Source organism: Papio anubis, chromosome 11 (assembly GCF_008728515.1).
Source record: "Papio anubis isolate 15944 chromosome 11, Panubis1.0, whole genome shotgun sequence".
NCBI lineage: Eukaryota > Metazoa > Chordata > Mammalia > Primates > Cercopithecidae > Papio > Papio anubis.
In genome coordinates this window covers 41,545,874-41,564,001 of record NC_044986.1, presented here as the reverse complement: position 1 = coordinate 41,564,001, position 18,128 = coordinate 41,545,874, and the positions used below count along the sequence as shown (strand labels likewise).

The following is an 18,128-nucleotide window of genomic DNA, read 5'->3' as shown; positions in this document are numbered from 1 at the left end:
CTCGCCACCACACCTAGCTATTTTTTTGTATTTTTAGTGGAGACGGGGTTTCACCATGTTGGCCAGGCTGGTCGCAAACTCCTGACCTCAGGTGATCCACCTGCCTCAGCCTCCCAAACTGCTGGGATTACAGGTGTGAGCCACTGTGCCTGGCTCAGAATGGGGTCTCTTTTTTTTTTTTTCCTGAGACAAGAGTCTCACTCTGTCGCCAGGCTGGAGTGCAGTGGTGCAATCTTGGCTCACTGCAACCTCCGCCTCCCAGGTTCAGGCCTCTCCTGCCTTAGCCTCTTGAGTAGCTGGGACTACAGGCGCCCACCACCACACCCAGCTAGTTTTTGTATTTTTAGTAGAGATGGAGTTTCACCATTTTGGCCAGGATGGTCTCCATCTCTTGACCTCGTGATCAGACCAACTCAGCCTCCCAAAATGCTGGGACTACACACATAAGCCGTCACGCCAGGCCAGAATGGGATCTATTTCCTATGCCTAAACCCTCCCACAAGCAGCTTCCTCCTCTCCTAGGATAGGGCAAAATTCCTTAAACTGGCATACAAAGCTCTGTGCTTCATAGCCAGTCACTCGGTGATATTTTTGGTTTTCTCTTGCCTCAAGATCTCCTTTTTGTTTCAGTTCTTCTATTCATCATTTCCTTCACAAGGCATTTGCACACGCTGTTCTTTGGCCTGGAATGTTCTTCCCTCTTCCCTTTATCTAGTTAATGCTGTTTTTCTTGGGGTCTCAGTATAACAGACACTTCCTCAGAGAAACTTTCCATGGCCTCCTGGTCTAAGTCAAATCCTAGTTATAATCACTCATAACACTATGTACCACATTTGCAATTTGATACATTTATTTATGTGATAATCCCTCTCATGATAAACTATAAACCCCACAAACAAGGTAAAAACTGTGCTTGTTTTTGCTCATCATTGTATCTTTAGTCCCTAGCTTAGTGCCTGCCACATACAATCAATATTTGTTAAATGAATTAATAGATTCAAGGTTTTTTTAACTATTCTTCTGATTTAACCAGTTGTCTTCATCCATTTTATGCTATTATAACAGAATACCTGAGAATAGGTAATTTATAAAGAAAAGACATTTACTTGGTTCACAGATCTGGAGGCTGGGAAGTCCAAGATCAAGGGGCAGAAACTGGTGAGAGCCTTCCTGCTGCACCATAATGCGGCAGAAGGAATCACATGGTGAAAGTGCGACACAGAGAGCAAGAGAAGACCAAACTCACTTTTACAACAAACCTGCTCTCAAGATAATGAACTCTTTCCCTTGATAACTATATTAATCTATTCATGAGGGCAGAGCCCTCACAACCTCATCACCTCTTAAAAATCCCATCTCTCAAGACTGCTGCATTAGAGTTTAAGTTTCTTTCTTTTTCTTTTCTTTTTTGAGACACAGTCTCACTTGGTTGCCCAGGTTGGAGTGTAGTGGCGCGATCCCAGCTCACTGCAACCTCCAACTTCCGGGTTCAAGTGATTCTCCTGCCTCAGCCTCCCGAGTAGATGGGATTATGGGCACACGCCACCATGCCTGGCTAATGTTTGTATTTTTAGTAGAGATGGGGTTTCACCATGTTGGCCAGGCTGGTCTCCAATTCCTGACCTCAAGTGATCCGCCTGCTTTGGCCTCCCAAAGTGCTGGGATTACAGGTGTGAGCCGCCGTGCTCAGCCAAAATTTAAGTTTCTAGCATATGAACATTGAGGGACACATTCAAACCACAGCACCAGCGCTTTGTATTTTCCACTTACATAACAGAGATCTATAGTTCAAGTTATAAAGGATGACTTCTTTCTTTACATCCTTTCATCCTCACCCAGACCCAAGATCCTTCTTTACCTCTTCACCCACATAATTACTCCTCTTGCTACAAAGTAGAGCCTAAATGGGTTTTACAAAGCTCTCTTTAACGCACCAGTCCACAACAGTTTCCAGCGGAACTTCTACATCACTCTAAATTTCTATGCCGTTTATTTGACATTTCCTCAACTGCTATCATGCCATGTTATCATTATACAGTATTTCATTATTACATCCTGTTTTATTTGCTTTTTTCTTTTTTTTGAGAAGCAGTCTTGCTCTGTCCCCAGGCTGGAGTGCTCTGTCCCAGGCTGGTGTGCAGTGGTGCGATCTCAGCTCATTGCAAGCTCTGCCTCACAGATTCATGTCATTCTCCAGCCTCAGCCTCCCAAGTAGCTGGGACTACAGGTGTCTGCCACCAAGTCCAGCTAATTTTTTGTATTTTTAGTAGAGACAGGGTTTCACCACGTTAGCCAGGATGGTTTCGATCTTCTGACCTCGTGATCTGCCCACCTCAGCCTCCCAAAGTGCTGGGATTAAAAGCATGAGCCACCATGCCCAGCCTGCGTTTATTTTTCTAAATACAAACATATTTAGGTATGTAGATTGTATGCCTCTGAAGGGTAGCTATAGGCCAGGCACAGTGACTCATGCCTGTAATCCCAGCACTTTGGGAGGCCAAGGCAAGTGGATCACTTGAGGTCAGGAGTTCGAGACCAGCCTGGCCAACATGGAGAAACCTCATCTCTACTAAAAATACAAAAATTAGCTGGGTGTGGTAATGCACACCTGTGATCCCACCTATTCGGGTGGCTGAGGCATGAGAATCACTTGACACTGGGAGTGGGAGGTTGCAGTGAGCTGAGATGACACCACTGTACTCCAGCCTGGGCAGCAGAGCAAGACTCTATATACAAAAAAAAAAAACAGTAGGTATAGTTGTATAGTTTAATTTGCTACTAGCGTACCTATGCATATATTTTCTGGAAACACCTGCTGAAGGAATTAATGAAAAAAAAAAAAACTTTCTGTAGCTTGGAATGAGGACTCAGCCTGCAGCTTATCACCAAATTTGGCAATTGACAGCTCTCCTTAGAGGGCACCTAAAAATATTATACCATTTCTGTAAGGAATACTCCAGGCCCCATTTTGGTAGACAGTTCAAAACAAGTGTGATGGAAGAACATTAGAGTGATATATTATTTTAAATTTTCTGACATATTTACAGCAGTTCATAGTTATCTCTAAATCCATTACAGAATTATTAAAATAGTGGTGTGTGCCTATAATCCCAACTCTTTAGAACTTTACATTGCCAAGTTCTGTTCTTGTCCTGTGAACTCAGGAGAATCTTTAAATATTTTCTGTAGGTTAATTTCTATTTCAAAATATATCTCTGAGGAAAAAGATGTTTTTGGCTATAGTCATGCTGGTTACTCTCTCGGCTGAATATCATTTATCATAGACTTTTTTTTGAGACGGAGTCTCACTCTGTTGCCAGGCTGGAGTGCAGTGGCATGATCTCGGCTCACTGCAACCTCAGCCTCCCGGGTTCAAGCGATTCTCCTACCTCAGCCTCCTGAGTAGCTGGGACTACAGGTATGCGCCACTATCATAGATTTTCAACCCTATGTATAAATGCAGGAGTGCATTTCAATGTGGTTTTGGTCAGACTAACGTCTAAATAATTGAGACATTTTTTCCGTCAAAATCATAGAATATATTGTAATTCCAATTATTCTAAGTCTTACTGGAAAACCTAAGAGCCACAAAAAACAAAGTTGACAAACAATATTGAAATTCAGACAATATGTGTCACCCATTTCAAATGTTAGGATTTATTTCCTGAGTTTTATGAATCACTATTTTTGCCCATACTACTAAGAAGCAAAGTTTGATAATAAAGAACTATCAGTTATCTGTTTATATGTTTCTTTTTAGATACCTTTATGAACATTTTATGTGGAGCTAATTACTTTTAAAAGCTTTATTGAGATGTAATTCACGTAACATTAAAATTCACCCATTTTAAGTGTACAATGGGTTTTTTGAGTATATTTACAGAGCTTTGCCACTATTACCATAATCTAATTTTATCTTGTGATATAATTCACAAAATTATATAACCAGAACCACTATCCAATTCTAGAACATTTTCATCCCTCTAATAAGGAAACTCATACTCATTAGCAGTCACTCCCCATTTTTCCCCAACCCCTTCAGCCCTATGCAATTACTAACCTACTTTCCGTCTCTATGGAGTTGCCTGTTCTTGACATTTCATGCAAATAGAATCATACAATATGTGGTCTTTGTGAACGGCTCCTCTCACTTGGCATAATGTTTTCAAGGTTCTTTCATGTTATAGCATGTATCATAACTTTATTCCTTGTTTTCTCCTAATAATATTCTATTGTATGATATACCACATGTGGTTTATCCATTCATCAATTGGTGGATATTTGGGTTTCCACTTCTTGGCTATCAAGAATAATGCTGTAGGCCAGGGGCTGTGGCTCACGCCTGTAATCCTAGCACTTTGGGAGGCCGAGGTGGGAGGATTGTTTGCGCTCATGAGTTCGAGACTAGCCTGGGCAACATGGCAAAACACCATCTCTACAAAAAAAAAATTTTTTTAAGCCAGACATGGTGGCACGCCCCTGTAGTCCTAGCTACTTGGGGGGCTTAAGCAGGGGGATTGCTTGAACTCAAGGCTGAGGATGTAGTGAGCTGGCACCACTGCACTCCAGCCTGGATGACAAAGTGAGACCCTGTCAAAAAAAAAAAAAAAAAAAAAAAAAACAGAATAACGCTGCTATAAACATTCACAAACAAGATTTTGTGTAGATATATGTTTTCATTTCTCTTAAAAATACCTAGAAGTGGAATTACTGGGTCACATGCTAATCACTCTTTAGACCAGTAACAGGATATTTTTTTTTACTTTAAAAGGTTTTTGACACAGCCAGGAAGCTGACTTTTCATAAAAATGCAAACATAAAATCCATTTGTTGGTATAATAAGGTCAATTTGCACACGTCTTTGCTATCAACAAAATGTATCATATTTTCCAATTTCAGTTGAAATGGATTTTCTAACATTGGGTAAGATCTTAGAGTCTCGGAGTTTGTACTTGTGTACTTATCCATATGCTGGGATAAAATTCTGTTTTTAAGCAGAAAGTATGTATTCAACTCCTATGGCTGACAACTGCTTAAGAAATAAGTACACGATAAGGTTAGACTGACACAGCACAAGGAGCAAAAAATAATAATTTAAAATGTTAAGACACTGGGCTGGGCATGGTGGCTCACATCTATGATCCCAGCCCAATGGGAGGCTGAGGCAGGCAGATCACCTGAGATCAGGAGTTCAATATCAGCCTGGTCAACATGGTAAAATCCCGTCTCTGCCAAAAATACAAAAGTTAGCCGGGCACGGTGATACAAGCCTGTATTCCCAGCTACTCCAGAGGCTGGGGCACGAGAATCACTTGAACCTGGAGGCGGAGATTGCAGTGAGCCAAGATGGTGCCACTGCACTCCAGCCTGAGCAACACAGCGAGACTCCGTCTCAAAAAAAATAAAACAGGCTGGGCGCGGTGGCTCACGCCTATAATCCCAGCAGTTTGGGAGGCCGAGACGGGCTGATCACCTGAAGTCAGGAGTTCGAGACCAGCCTGGACAATATATAGTGAAACCCTGTCTCTACTAAAAAATACAAAAATTTTTTATTACAGGTGGTGGCACACACCTGTAGTCCCAGCTACTTGGGAAGCTGAGGCAGAAGGATCCCTTGAACCCAGGAGGCGGAGCTTGCAGTGAGCCAAGATAGCACCACTGCTCTCCAGCCTGGGCAACAGAGCAAGACTCTCAAAATAAATTAATTAAATAAAATATTAGACACTGGCCACATGCAGTGACTCACGCCTGTAATCCCAACATTTTAGGAGACTGATGCGGGTGGATCGCTTGAGCCTAGGCGTTCCAAGACCAGCCTGGGCAACAAGGCGACAAGGTGAAACCACGTCTCTACAAAAATATATATATAATATATATCATATAATATCATATGTATATATTACATAATATATTATGTTATATATTACATTATATATTATGTAATATATATAATACAAATATATATAAAATATTAGACATCCCGATTATACTACTCATTTTCTTTCCCTAGGAGGCGTGTGTGTGTGTGTGTGTGTGTGTGTGTGTGTGTGTGTGGTGGGGGGGTGCTGTTTCTCAAAAGCATATTTCAAAAATTGGAGGCCAAGTAAACTTCTGGTCACATTTTTGAGGGTTTGTTTTTTCCCAGCAATAAACGCTCTAGTTCAAATATACTTCGTAAATTTTGAACAGATAATGAAAAGTTGATTGTAAAACTCTACATTTAAAAAGAGCTTTAAAAACACATTTTCGTTTTTTAAAAAATCAAACATCTTGCAGCAGAAATTAGACACAATCAAGGGAAAACTACCAGCGTCCTACCAGTCACAACCCTAGAGAAAATGCCACAGGTCGTCCAAAAAACGCATTCATTTGAGCCAACAGCTCTTTCCTCCCGCCAAAGCTATCCCTCGAACGTCAGAAGCTGACCCAAGGAGTGACTGATGATTTCTCCTTTTTGATTCCCCCTCACCCCCGCCACTCCCAATCCACCTGCTTTAAGGTGTCAACGCGACTACAAACGGTTAACAGTGACCAGCAGCAGAGAGAAACAAACATCCCTGACAACCCACAGCTGAGTAAGCAAGAGCTGTTTATTCACCAACGTGTTCCATTTGGAGACTGTCGGCGAGCCCTGGAAAGCCCAAGCACATTAAGGTTCCTGGAGAGGGAGAGAATCATCTTTCCTTCCCCCCACTCCCCAGCCCCAAACACACACTGAGAGACTCGGGTGGAAGCCGTCTGGTCCAGGCAGTCCCGACTTGCCCGCCCCCTCAAGAAAAACCTCACGCACCAAAGCAGCCGACCCCTTGCGGGGGTGGTGTAATTCCCCCAAAATGGGCTCTGCCGCAGGAGAGGCTGGCTGCAGCGCCGGGGGCTTCGGAAGGAGTTACTGCCACCCCCAATGCCGCCACTGCCCGCCCTGACGCCACGGCCGGGGCTGGGGACCCTGATGAGAAATGGCCCTTCAGCCCCCTCCCCTCACCTGGCTCGGTCCCACCTGAGGGCAAGAGCGGAGGCAAAAAGAAACAGGCAGGGAGGGCTGACCTTGTTGCTACTGACAGTGGAGCGGCGCATCCTGCTGCTTCCTGGAAAGCGGCCCGAAAGACATTTTTTGCCCCTGGAGGAAGGAAACGGGAGGGCGCCGGCCGGACGGCGGCGGGCGCGGAGGCGTTGGTCCGGGCAGGCTGTGCAGCCTCTAAGCGGGGACGGTCCGAGGACTACATCTCCCAGGCTGCTTTGGGCCGCCCTGCGTCGTAACCCCGGCGCGCACGGAGGCGGTGACTCTTACCTCACAAAGGTAGCTCCTCCGCCGGCAGCAACTCGGGGCCCGCGGTCCATGGACCGGAACCTCGGGCCGACGGACAGGAACCCGGGCCGCGATCGCCGCCTCCCCGCCTCAGGCTCCTCCTCCTCGTTCTCCGCCGCCTCCACCGGACGCCCGCAGGCCCCGCACCGCCGCCGCCCGGCTAGCGCAGCTGCCCCGGGAAGCTGGGTGACTGGTTCGCGGCTGCCGCCGGACTGCGGCCTACTCCGCCGTCTCTCAGTGCTATTGTCCCTGGGCCTGGCCTTGAGCTGGTCCACTGGGGAGGGCCGAGTGCGCCGGCTCCGCGGAAGATGCCGGACCAAGCCTTACAGCAGATGCTGGACAGGTACGGGCAGCTGTTGGGGGGGCACCGGGAGCCGCCGACCCTCGCTCTGGCCCTGCCCGCGCCCGCCCTCGAGGCTCTTGGTGAGCAGAACTCGGCGTGCCGGGAGCAGTTCCACGGCCAGGGGGCCGTGAGAGGGGCAGAAAGTTTGGAGTCTAGACTTGGGGGAGGACAGAACGAGCGGCCTGGGTCGTAGACTTTGGGTGAAACTTAGCTAAGGAGTGGCGCCTGGTTTCTTTGGAACCCCGTTTTGACGTGAGAGGGACTCATGTTAATCCACAAAATTAGTTTTCCTTATCCTCCTCCCCTCCCACTTCCTCCCTCCCCAACTTGTAAAGTGTCAGCGATGTCACTGGCAAGAAGAACCGGGTTATCTTTCAGGGGAATGACCCCCTTAAAATTTTAAGTCTCTGTCTGAGAACCAATGATAAACATTCTTTTAGAAAGCCTGATAGGCTGATTTCGTTCTCTCCCCTTTCTCTGAGCCCGCACCACCCTCCCCCCCCCCCCTCCCGTCCCCACCTCCGAACTGTAAGGTCAGAGTATCCGCAAGGGAGCTTTAACGGTCAGACCAAAGTAGAGGTTATGGCAAACAGCCAAATGAGTCCAATGCTGAACACTTAGTGTACTTGGCGATCGTTGGGTTCATTGAAAACGTTTCAGCTCGTAGTCCAGTTGCCCATTCTTGGGGGGCCCCAGTCTGTAAAACTCTTTGTGAAGTCGGGTGCACCGCCCTCTGCTGTTGAAATTCTAGTCCGTGGGTTCTACCATGAGTTTTGGGAGACTCTAGATCCACATTTCCCCCCAGCTGAGTCTTACTTTCTGGCATAGCAAGTTGTACAAGCTAATTCATAGTGTTTGTGGTTGCTTACAATTCTCAGCAGACATCACTTGCCACCCATTTCAGCAGGTGGTACCAACTCTTTGTACTCGGTAAAATTCCAACTGTAAGGTGTTAAATGAAGGCCCTCCCTTGAGTTTATACCCAGTTAAATGCTGTTTGGGTCTGCCACACCCAGAACACAAGTGACCCAAGTGTACACATCCTTCCAGAGTGACAGACATTTTCTTGGAGCTTAGAATTTTGAGCCATCTCAGTTGATAGAAATTATGTCACTAATTTTTTTCAGTTGAGGTAACTGGTGATTCATCCAGCCCTTGTTTCAGGTCAACATTCTGACAATTGTATTGACTACCCTTTTATATATGTGTGTGGTTTATAAGCTCTTGGAAGGCAGAAACTTACTCACTATTTATCTTGAATCCCAGAACAGAGCCTGGTACTCAGTAGGTAATCAGTAAGTATTTGCTGTATGAACTGACGCACAAAGTTATTTGTCAGTTTCCCCAGTTGTCTAGGGGTCTGATAATTTACCAGGTTTTCCTTTCATTGTAAATTGGCAAATTAAAATATGCCCAGAGGAGACCACCTGCCACTGCCAGTTCTGTTCTGTTGAAACCCTGTTTTGATGCAGGGTATTTTGTAATTAATTTTTTCCTCTGAGGGCCTCCTTTCATTTTTACATAGTGACTTTTTTTCTTCTTTTTTTGAGACAGGGTCTCTGTTGCCCAGACTGGAATGCAGTGGCAGTGGCAGTGGTCTGATCTCAGCTCACTGCAACCCCTGCCTCCCGGGCTCAGGTTATCCTCCTACCTCAGCCTCCCTAGTAGCTGGGACCACAGCACATACCACCATACCCAGCTAATTTTTTGTATTTTTATAGAGCTGGAGTTTTGCCATGTAGCCCCTGCTGGTCTCAAACTCCTGGGCTCAAGTGATCCAAGTGATCCTCCCGCCTAGCCTCCCAAAGTGCTGTGTCGTCAAGCATGAGCTATCGCGCCCGGCCTAGAAAAGTTCTTATGTCCAAAAGCTGACCTGGCTTTTCATATGCTCTTTGGAGATTTCCATAAAAGTAAGAAGCCAAAGAATGAGGCTGGGCACAGTGGCTTACCCCTGCAATCTCAGCACTTTGGGAAGCCAAGGCAGGCAGATTACTTGAGGTCAGGCGTTCAAGACCAGCCTAGCCAACATGGTGAAAACCCTGTCTCTACGGGAAAAAAAAAAAAAAAAAAATTAGGCAGGCATAGTGGCATGGGCCTGTAGTTCCAACAGGAGGCTGAGGCATGAGAATTGCTTGAACCTGGGAGACGGAGGTTGCAGTGAGCCGAGATTGCACCATTGCACTCCAGCCTGGGTGACAGAGCAAAACTCCATCTCAAAAAAAAAAAAAGCTAGTGAGGCATTTAAACCTTCTCAACAGAAATGTGAAGATTCTGGCTGCCATTTACTGAAATAGGTGACTATGACACTGGCTTACTTTCATCTTTGTACTCTTTTGACATATCTTAAAGTAGATTTTTAACATGACTTTCAAAGACCTTTATTGTCTAGATTAGTAGTTGGCAACCTGTTTCCATGTTAGAATTACCTGGGGAGCATTTCAAAATATGCATGGATGCTGGATCCTGTCTAAGACCAGTAAGATCAAAAATTTCTGTAGGGTAGAGCCTGGGCATCTATATTTTAAAACTTTTTAAATGTTTCAGATATGGCTGAAACCTACTGCCCTAAGTCCTAAGGCAGTGATATCTTTCAAGATAAGAGATAATAAGGTATAGTGAGTAAAGCTTGGGCTCAGAGATAGAAAGCATGAAATTCAAATTTTGCCACTTACTAGCTATGTGACTTTGAATTTAGATTCTGACACTGTGTATATGATCATTTATAAAATGGGAACCCTACTTCACAGGGCTACAGCAAATGAAAACATACATCTCTGTAAAACAACAAAACACTCTGTGTTAGCCCAATAGAAGGCACTTAAGACTAATGTAAACCAGTTTGGCCGTTTTTCCCCCATCTACTTTATGTTTAAAGTTTTCTTCATCTGGGCTGGCCCTACTGCAAGTTGAACACAAAGATACTCAACATGGTTCACTTGAGGAATACCAACAGGGCCAAAAGACTAAAATATGTCAGCCTATTAGGACCCAGAATTCTTTTCATGAATTTGACTTCTCCTCAACCTGGTTTTTGGTGGCAATTTTTGAGGGACAGAATTTAGCTCAGATAACTGTTCGTTTGTTTGTTTCTTGAATGCAGGTTTTATCTTTGTGAAGACTAGGGAAATGTGTGTTACATATTGTTCTGTTGCTTTTAGGTTAAGTTATGTATTTTATTTAGGGCAGGCACAGTGGCTCATGCCTGTAATCCCAGCACTTCGGGAGGCCGAGATGAGAGGATTGCTTGAGCCCAGGAGTTGGAGACCAGCGTGGGCAACATGGCGAGACTCAGTCTTTACAAAAAATTTAAAAATTAGGCCAGGCGTGGTGGCACGTGCCTATGATTCCAAATATTCAGGACGCTGAGGTGGAAGGATTCCTTGGGGGTTGTGGCTGCAGTGAGCTGTGTTTGTGCCTCTGGGTACTCCAGCCCAGGTAACAGAGCAAGACCCTGTCTTTTAAAAAAAAAAAAAAAAAAAAGTTGTGTTATTTTACAATGAATCAGTTATTAAACATTTACACTTATTGAATTTATTTAACAAATACTGAGTGTCTTCATATGCCCAGTACCATTCTAGGCCCTTGGTATATAGTGGTGAATTGAACATAACAAAAATACCCTTATGGAGTTTCAATTCCAGTGGTGTTTGTGTTGTCTAAACCGTCAAAGTGAAGACTTTTTTAATTGTAACATGAATGGTATGTTCAGTTTATACCACTTAATCTTTCAGGGTTTTTAAACTAGAAGTAATTTCTTTTTTTTTTTTTTTTTTTTTTTTTGAGGCAAGGTCTCACTCTGTCACCTAGGCTAGAATGCAGTGGCGCGATTTCGGCTCACTGCAACCTCTGCCTCCCGGATTCAGGCATTTCTTCTGCCTCAGCCTCCCGAGTAACTGGGACTGCAGGCGTGCACCACCACACCCAGCTAATTTTTGTATTTTTAATAGAGATGGGGTGTTGCCAAGTTGGCCAGGCTGGTATCGAACTCCTGACCTCAAGCAGTCCACCTGCCTCGCCTCCCAAAGTGCTGGGATTAAAGGCGTGAGCCACCGCGCTCAGCCAACTAGTGGCAACTTCTTTTTTTTTTCTTTTTTGAGATGGAGTCTCTGTCGCAGTCTCAGCTCACTGCAAACTCTGCCTCCTGGGTTCACGCCATTCTCCTGCCTCAGCCTCCCGAGTACCTGGGACTACAGGCCCCCGTCACCACGCCCAGCTAATTTTTTTCTGTTTTTAGTAGAAACGGGGTTTCACGGTGTTAGCCAGGATAGTCTCAATCTCCTGACCTCGTGATCCGCCCACCTAGGCCTCCCAAAGTGCTGGGATTACAGGCGTGAGCCACCGCGCCTGGCACGTGGCAACTTCTAAATAGCTGAAGTTGAATTCCCTTGTCCTTTGCAAATAACTCACTTTAGTTTAGCTATTATTTGTTTATACTGCAGTATTTGTAGGTGAAAAGAGTATATATATATGGATTTTTTTTTTTTTTTTTTTTTGACACAGAGTTTCGCTCTTGTTGCCCAGGCTGCTGGAGTGCAATGGCGTGATCTTGGTTCACCGCAACCTCCGCCTCCCGGGTTCGAGTGATTCTCCTCCCTCAGCCTCCCGAGTAGCCAGGATTACAGGCATGTGCCACCATGCCCGGCTAATTTTGTATTTTTAGTAGAGATGGGGTTTCTTTATGTTGGTCAGGCTGGTCTCAAACTCCTGACCTCAGGTGATCCACCTACCTTGGCCTCCCAAAGTGCTGGGATTACAGGGGTGAGCCACCACGCTTGGCCATATGGATATATGTTCTTTTGATTGCCTTTCATTTTTATAAACTATAAGTGTTTTATATAAATTTATTATTTGAACCTTTTAAGTTGTTGTGGGTAAACAAGAATGGTGGAAAGGGGGGTGATTTTTCTAGTGTTATGAATGTTTCAGTGTCACAAATATCATTTCCCTGAAATGATAACCATTCATAAGCCCAAACCCTTTATATCAGGCCTTTTGAACCTTAGTTAGCTCTTCTGTCTTTCATTGCTTCAATTCTTTAATAAGAAGTCGTTATATATTACTTTTTCTTTCACCACCGACATTCTCATTTTTCTCTAAAACTTCTCAAAGTTAGTGAATTTACAGAGAACAATGCAAAGAATATTATAACAAACTGCAGGAATGGACCTCTGATTTGAAGCCTGGACCTACTGAGAAATGCTTTTGGAAACTACTTCTGCTTCCCCCGTCTTAAAATAAAGACACATTAATTTGTTGAGGTTGTTTTGCATCACTTACTTGCATCTAGTGAGTAGGCAAGGAGTGTAGCCAGAATGTCCCCAGAATGGTCAGATGGGAGAAAGAGCAGAGAGAGTGGTCTGTTCCTCCAGCCCCCTCCCACAATGGTAAAGTGAATTACAGTTCTGCCTCTGTGAGTGTGTTATCTACAGATGTATACCCCTTTGAAGACCAAGGAGGCTATACTCTGATAGGAGCAATGCTGTATAAACAATTTCTCTTTGTCAGTTGACCTTTTTTTCTCAATCACATCACCATGTTGACAATTACAGACCAATGCCCAGAATTAAAAACCATCATCGGCCGGGCGCGGTGGCTCAAGCCTGTAATCCCAGCACTTTGGGAGGCCGAGACGGGCGGATCACGAGGTCAGGAGATCGAGACCATCCTGGCTAACACGGTGAAACCCCGTCTCTATTAAGAAAAAAAAGGAACCCCCTCAAAAAAAAAAAAAAAAAAAAAAAAACCATCATCAATTATATTTATTTCCAGATATGTGTAAAAAATGGAAACATCATAGATAAAATTAAATCCCCTTTGATCACCGTCCCCCATGCCGTATCTTCTCATCCCCACTCCACTATCATAAAATGGGTTTACATTCTTCCATCCTTCTTGGTTTAATGCTTTTATATAGAAAAGTGTATTAATAGACAGCTTTTTTTTTTTTTTTTTTTGAATCAGGGTCTTACTCCATTGCTAAGGCTGGAGTGGAGTGTCACAATCACAGCTCACTACAGCCTCAACCTCCCAGGCTCAAGTGATCCTCCCACCTCAGCTTCCAGAGTAGCTGGGACTACTCGTGTGCACCAACCACACCTGGCTGATTTTTTGTATTTTTTTTTGTGCAGACAGGGTTTCACCATGTTGCCGAGGCTGGACTCAAACTCCTGGGCTCAAGTGATCCTCTCGCCTCAGCCTCTCAAAGTGCGGGGAACTACAGGTGTGTTCCACCACACCAAGCTTTCAACTTTTTTTTTTTTCTTTTTTTGAGACAGAATCTCACTCTGTCACCCAGGCTGGAGTACAGTGGTGTGGTCTCAGCTCACTGCTGCAACCTCCACCTCTCAAGTTCAAGTGATTCTCCCACCTCAGCCTCCCAAGTAGTTGGGACTACAAGCGCATGCCACCACACCCAGCTAATTTTTTGTATTTTTAGTAGAGACAGGGTTTCACTATGTTGCCCAAGCTGGTCTTGAACTCCTGACCTCATGATCCACCCACCTTGGCCTCCCAAAGTGCTGGGATTTCAGGCGTGAGCCGCCACACCTGGCCTTTTTTCTTTTTTAATCCAGTCTCGTTTATGACATTTAGGTTCTTATTTTCTCTTTATTATTTCTCCTGATAATTTGACTTTCATTCCCATTTCTTGTCGTTAGGTCTACTGAAAATATACTGAAGGGCTGGGTGCAGTGGCTCACACCTGTAATCCCAGCACTTTGGAAGGCCAAGGCAGGCCTATCACTTGAGGTCAGGAGTTCAAGACCAGCCTGGCCAACGTGGCAAAACCCCATCTCTACAAAAACTACAAACATTAGTAGGGCTTAGTGGCACACGCCTGTAATCTCAGCTACTCGGGAAGCTGAGGCACGAGAATCACTTGAACCTGAGAGGCAAGGGTTGCAGTGAGCTGAGATGGTGCCACTGCACTCCAGCCTGAGCAACAGAGCAAGACTCACTCTCTCTCTCTCTCTTTATACACACACACACACACACACACACACACACAAGATCACCAATAATTTCTTAATAAATACAATGACATTTTCTTAAGGACTTTTTGTCCTTAAGTATCACTTTACCTTTTTCTTCCTTCAGTTTATATGTATGGTTCAATTCTCAGCATTTACTATTTTGAAAAAGTATACTTACTCACTCTCTTTCCTGTTTATTCAAATGACTCCCAGATCTGTGTCTTTATTCCTGACCTCTTTTCCTCATTTCCTTTAGCACCTAATTTCTACCTGCCCAGTGGACATTTCCATTAATGTGTATACAGTATTGCCAATCAGTCTAAAACTAAGCTACTTATCTTGACTTCTCAATTTTTGGTCTTTGATATTACCAGTCTTGTCCGCCAGCTATAAAACATAAATTTTGTTTGTTTGTTTGTTTGTTTGTTTTTGAGACAAGGTCTGGCTCTGTCACCCAGGCTGGAGTGCAGTGGCCGATCTCGGCTCACTACAACCTCCATCCCCCACCCCCCGGCTCAAAACACCCTCCCACCTCAGCCTCCTGACTAGCTGGGACTACATGCCAAGCTAATTTTTGTATTTTTAGTAGAGACGGGCTTTCGCCATGTTGCCCAGGCTGGTCTCAAACTCCTGAGCTCAAGTGACCCTCCTCCCTCAGCCTCCCAAAGTACTGGGATTGCAGGCATGAGCCTGGCCAAAACATAAAGTTTTTTATTTTCTTTGTTTTTTTTAAAGAGGCAGGGTCTTGCACTCCCAGGCTCAAGCCTCCCAAGTAGCTAGGAGCACAGTGCAAGGCAGCATGCCCAGCTAATTTTTTTTTAACTTTTTGTTTGGTGGGGAGGGGAATAGAGACGGGTCTTACTATGTTGTCCAGGCTGGTCTCAAACTCCTGTTCTCCACCAATCCTACCTTGGCCTCCCAAAGTGTTGGCACTACAGGCATGAGCTACCTTGCCCGGCCTTTTAAAATTTTTTTGCTTTCTTCTTTCCTTCGAGATCCACTTGTTTATCACATATTTTTTATTTTCCTTTTTCTAGCTTCAATTTTTCACTTGGTCCAGTTTGGCCTACAGAGTGGCACTAGAATTAGCCAAGGCACAGTTAAAATCATGCAATTTCTGTACTTGAAAATCTGCCAGTCTCTGTGCCATCTAAAAGGATAAAACGTAAACTTTCAACAGGGTAATGTGCTTTGATCTGTTACTATAATCCAGCCCCAACCTACCTTAACCATCCTCTCCTGCACTCCCCTTCATTGACCCCTGAACATATCCTGCTCTATCATTTCTTTTTTTTTTGCTTTAGGTGCCTTCCTCCCTCCTAAGACCTGGCGAAGTCTTACCCATATTGAATTCAGCTGAAATACCACAGTGACGCCTTGCACAGCTCCCCCACACAGAGTTAATAACTCCTTCCTTTGTTTCAATAGAACCTTTATGCATTTTTTATACTATATCACATTATACTGTAATTTTTTTAATATACTTATCCCGTGTCTCAGAGCTTCACACACAGATACACACACAAACCCTTATTACCACCACCACACATATTCATCTGGAAGTTCATTGAGAACAAAAACTGCCTGTACTCCCTATCCTATTTTCCCACAAGGGCCTTAGTACATAGGAGACCCCTTTTGTATCACGGTGTCTTTCTTTTCATTCTTTGTGACATATCAGTGCTTAGAATAATCGTTCAGAAGCACCATTTTTTTAAATTGCCTCATTTGCTCAAAACTTGTATTTTCTTACTGCTTATTAAGGTTAAGTTCAGGGCTGGGCACTTTGGGAGGCTGAGGCAGGAGGATCACCTGATCTCAGGAGTCAGAGACCCACCTGAGCAAAATACTAAGACCCCATCTCTACAAAAAAATAAAAAAATTAACAAGTGCAGTGGTGCATGCCTGTATTCCCAGCTACTCAGGAGGCTGAAGCGGGTGGATCATTTGAGCCTGGGAGATTGAGGCTGCAGTGAGCCATGATCACACCACTGCACTCCAGCCTGGGTATAACAAAGCAAGACCTTGTCTCAAAAAGAAAAAAAAAAAAAGATCTGGCCAGGCTCAGTGGCTCACGCCTGTAATCCCAGCACTTTGGGAGGCCAAGAGGAGCAGATTGCTTGAGCCCAAGAGTTTGAGACCAGTGTGGGGCAACATGGAGAAACCCTGTGTCTACTTAAAAGAAAGAAAGAAAGAGGGAGGAGAAAGAGGGAGGGAGGGAGGGAAAGCAAGCAAGCAAAAATAGCCGGGTGTGGTGGTCCACACCTGTAATCTCAGCTACTGAGGAGGCTGGGAGGATCACCTGAGCCCAGGTTGTAGAGGTTACAGTGAGCTGAGATTGCACCATGCCACTGCACTCCAGCCTGGGCCACAGAGCAAGACCCTGTCTCAAAAAAGAAAAAAAAGAGATCATATTCTTTAGCCCATCCTTCAGGACTTCAGGACACTCACCGTTATTCACAGACCATTTATTATGCTCCCTATTATGTTTAAGATAAGGAGTACATGGCTGGCACCAACTGCCTTCTTAAAGCCTTTTTCTCTTTATGAATAAGTGTGTAGGTACCTAAGTCTTTTGCCCAAGCCAAATGGGCTTGGACACTTTCTTCCAAACATAAGATGGTTTTTGTTTTTGGGTTTTGTTTGGCATCTTTTCTTTCAAAGCTCTACCCATTCTTCAAGACCTAGTTAGGTTCTGCCTTGTTCATAAGGCTCTTCTGACCATGTCTGCAGAAATATTTTTCTTTTCTTCTCTAAACTCATGTAGCAATTCATCTTCAGTGCCTCCTAATTCTAATTTTATTTTATTTTATTTTATTTTATTTTTTTATTTTTTTTTTTTTGAGGCAGAGCCTTCACTCTGTTGCCCAACCTGGAGTGGAGTAGTGCAACCTTGGGTCACTGCAGCCTCCACCTCCCGGGTTCAAGCAATTCTCATGCTTCAGCCTCCCAAGTAGCTGGGATTACAGGCATGTGCCATCATGCTCAGCTAATTTTTTGTATTTTTGGTAGAGACAGGGTTTCGCTGTTTTGGCCAGGCTGGTCTTGAACTCCTGGCCTCAAGCAGTCCTCTCTGCTCAATCTCCCAAAGTGCTGGGATTACAGGCATGAGCCACAACGCCTGACCTGCCTCCTAGTTCTTTATGTGCCATAGTTCGCAAAGATGACAATATTTATATGGCCTGTTGGAGTAAACTGAAAGGGATTTCCGTCTCTGGAGGAAGCGCCTTATGACTGCTTTAAAGTACCTTAGTAAAATGAAACACGTACTTTTTTGTACTGCTGTAATTTTCTAAGAAATGGGAAATGTACATTTTTCTCTGAATACACTATACATAGGGCAGCATGGTGCAGTGAAAAAAGCTGATGATTTGGAGTCATGGCCCAGGTTGCATCCATGCCTCTCTACTTACTGTGTGGCCTTGGCCAGATCACTTAACCTTGCTGGGCTTTTGGTTCTTGTTTAAGATGGGATTAATTGTGCTTTCAGAGTTTATGAACATCAAAG

The 18,128-nt window shown here is 44.4% G+C and overlaps 2 protein-coding genes across 10 annotated transcripts in view; one reads left to right on the top strand and one right to left on the bottom strand.

Annotated features, from left to right (window-relative positions):
• CPEB3 (cytoplasmic polyadenylation element binding protein 3) overlaps positions 1–7,567 on the bottom strand; it is a 253,522-nt gene extending 245,955 nt beyond the window's left edge. For 5 of the 7 annotated variants that reach the window (XM_009214967.4, XM_009214965.4, XM_021943476.2 and 2 more), the window contains exon 1: positions 7,045–7,152. The gene's annotated coding sequence lies outside the window, so the exon portion shown is untranslated. Of the gene's footprint in view, positions 1–7,044; positions 7,237–7,288 lie in introns of those variants that run through there. The other 2 variants (XM_009214970.4, XM_009214972.3) reach the window with 2 other exon arrangements.
• Positions 6,579–18,128, top strand: part of MARCHF5 (membrane associated ring-CH-type finger 5) — a 58,999-nt gene continuing 47,449 nt past the window's right edge. For 2 of the 3 annotated variants that reach the window (XR_004176936.1, XR_004176937.1), the window contains exon 1: positions 6,579–7,649. Coding sequence is in view for 1 of the 3 variants with exons in the window: in XM_003903996.4 (XP_003904045.1) it covers positions 7,615–7,649 (35 nt within the window). In the remaining 2 variants the exon portion in view is untranslated. The remainder of the gene's footprint in view (positions 7,650–18,128) is intronic. The other variant, XM_003903996.4, reaches the window with a different exon arrangement.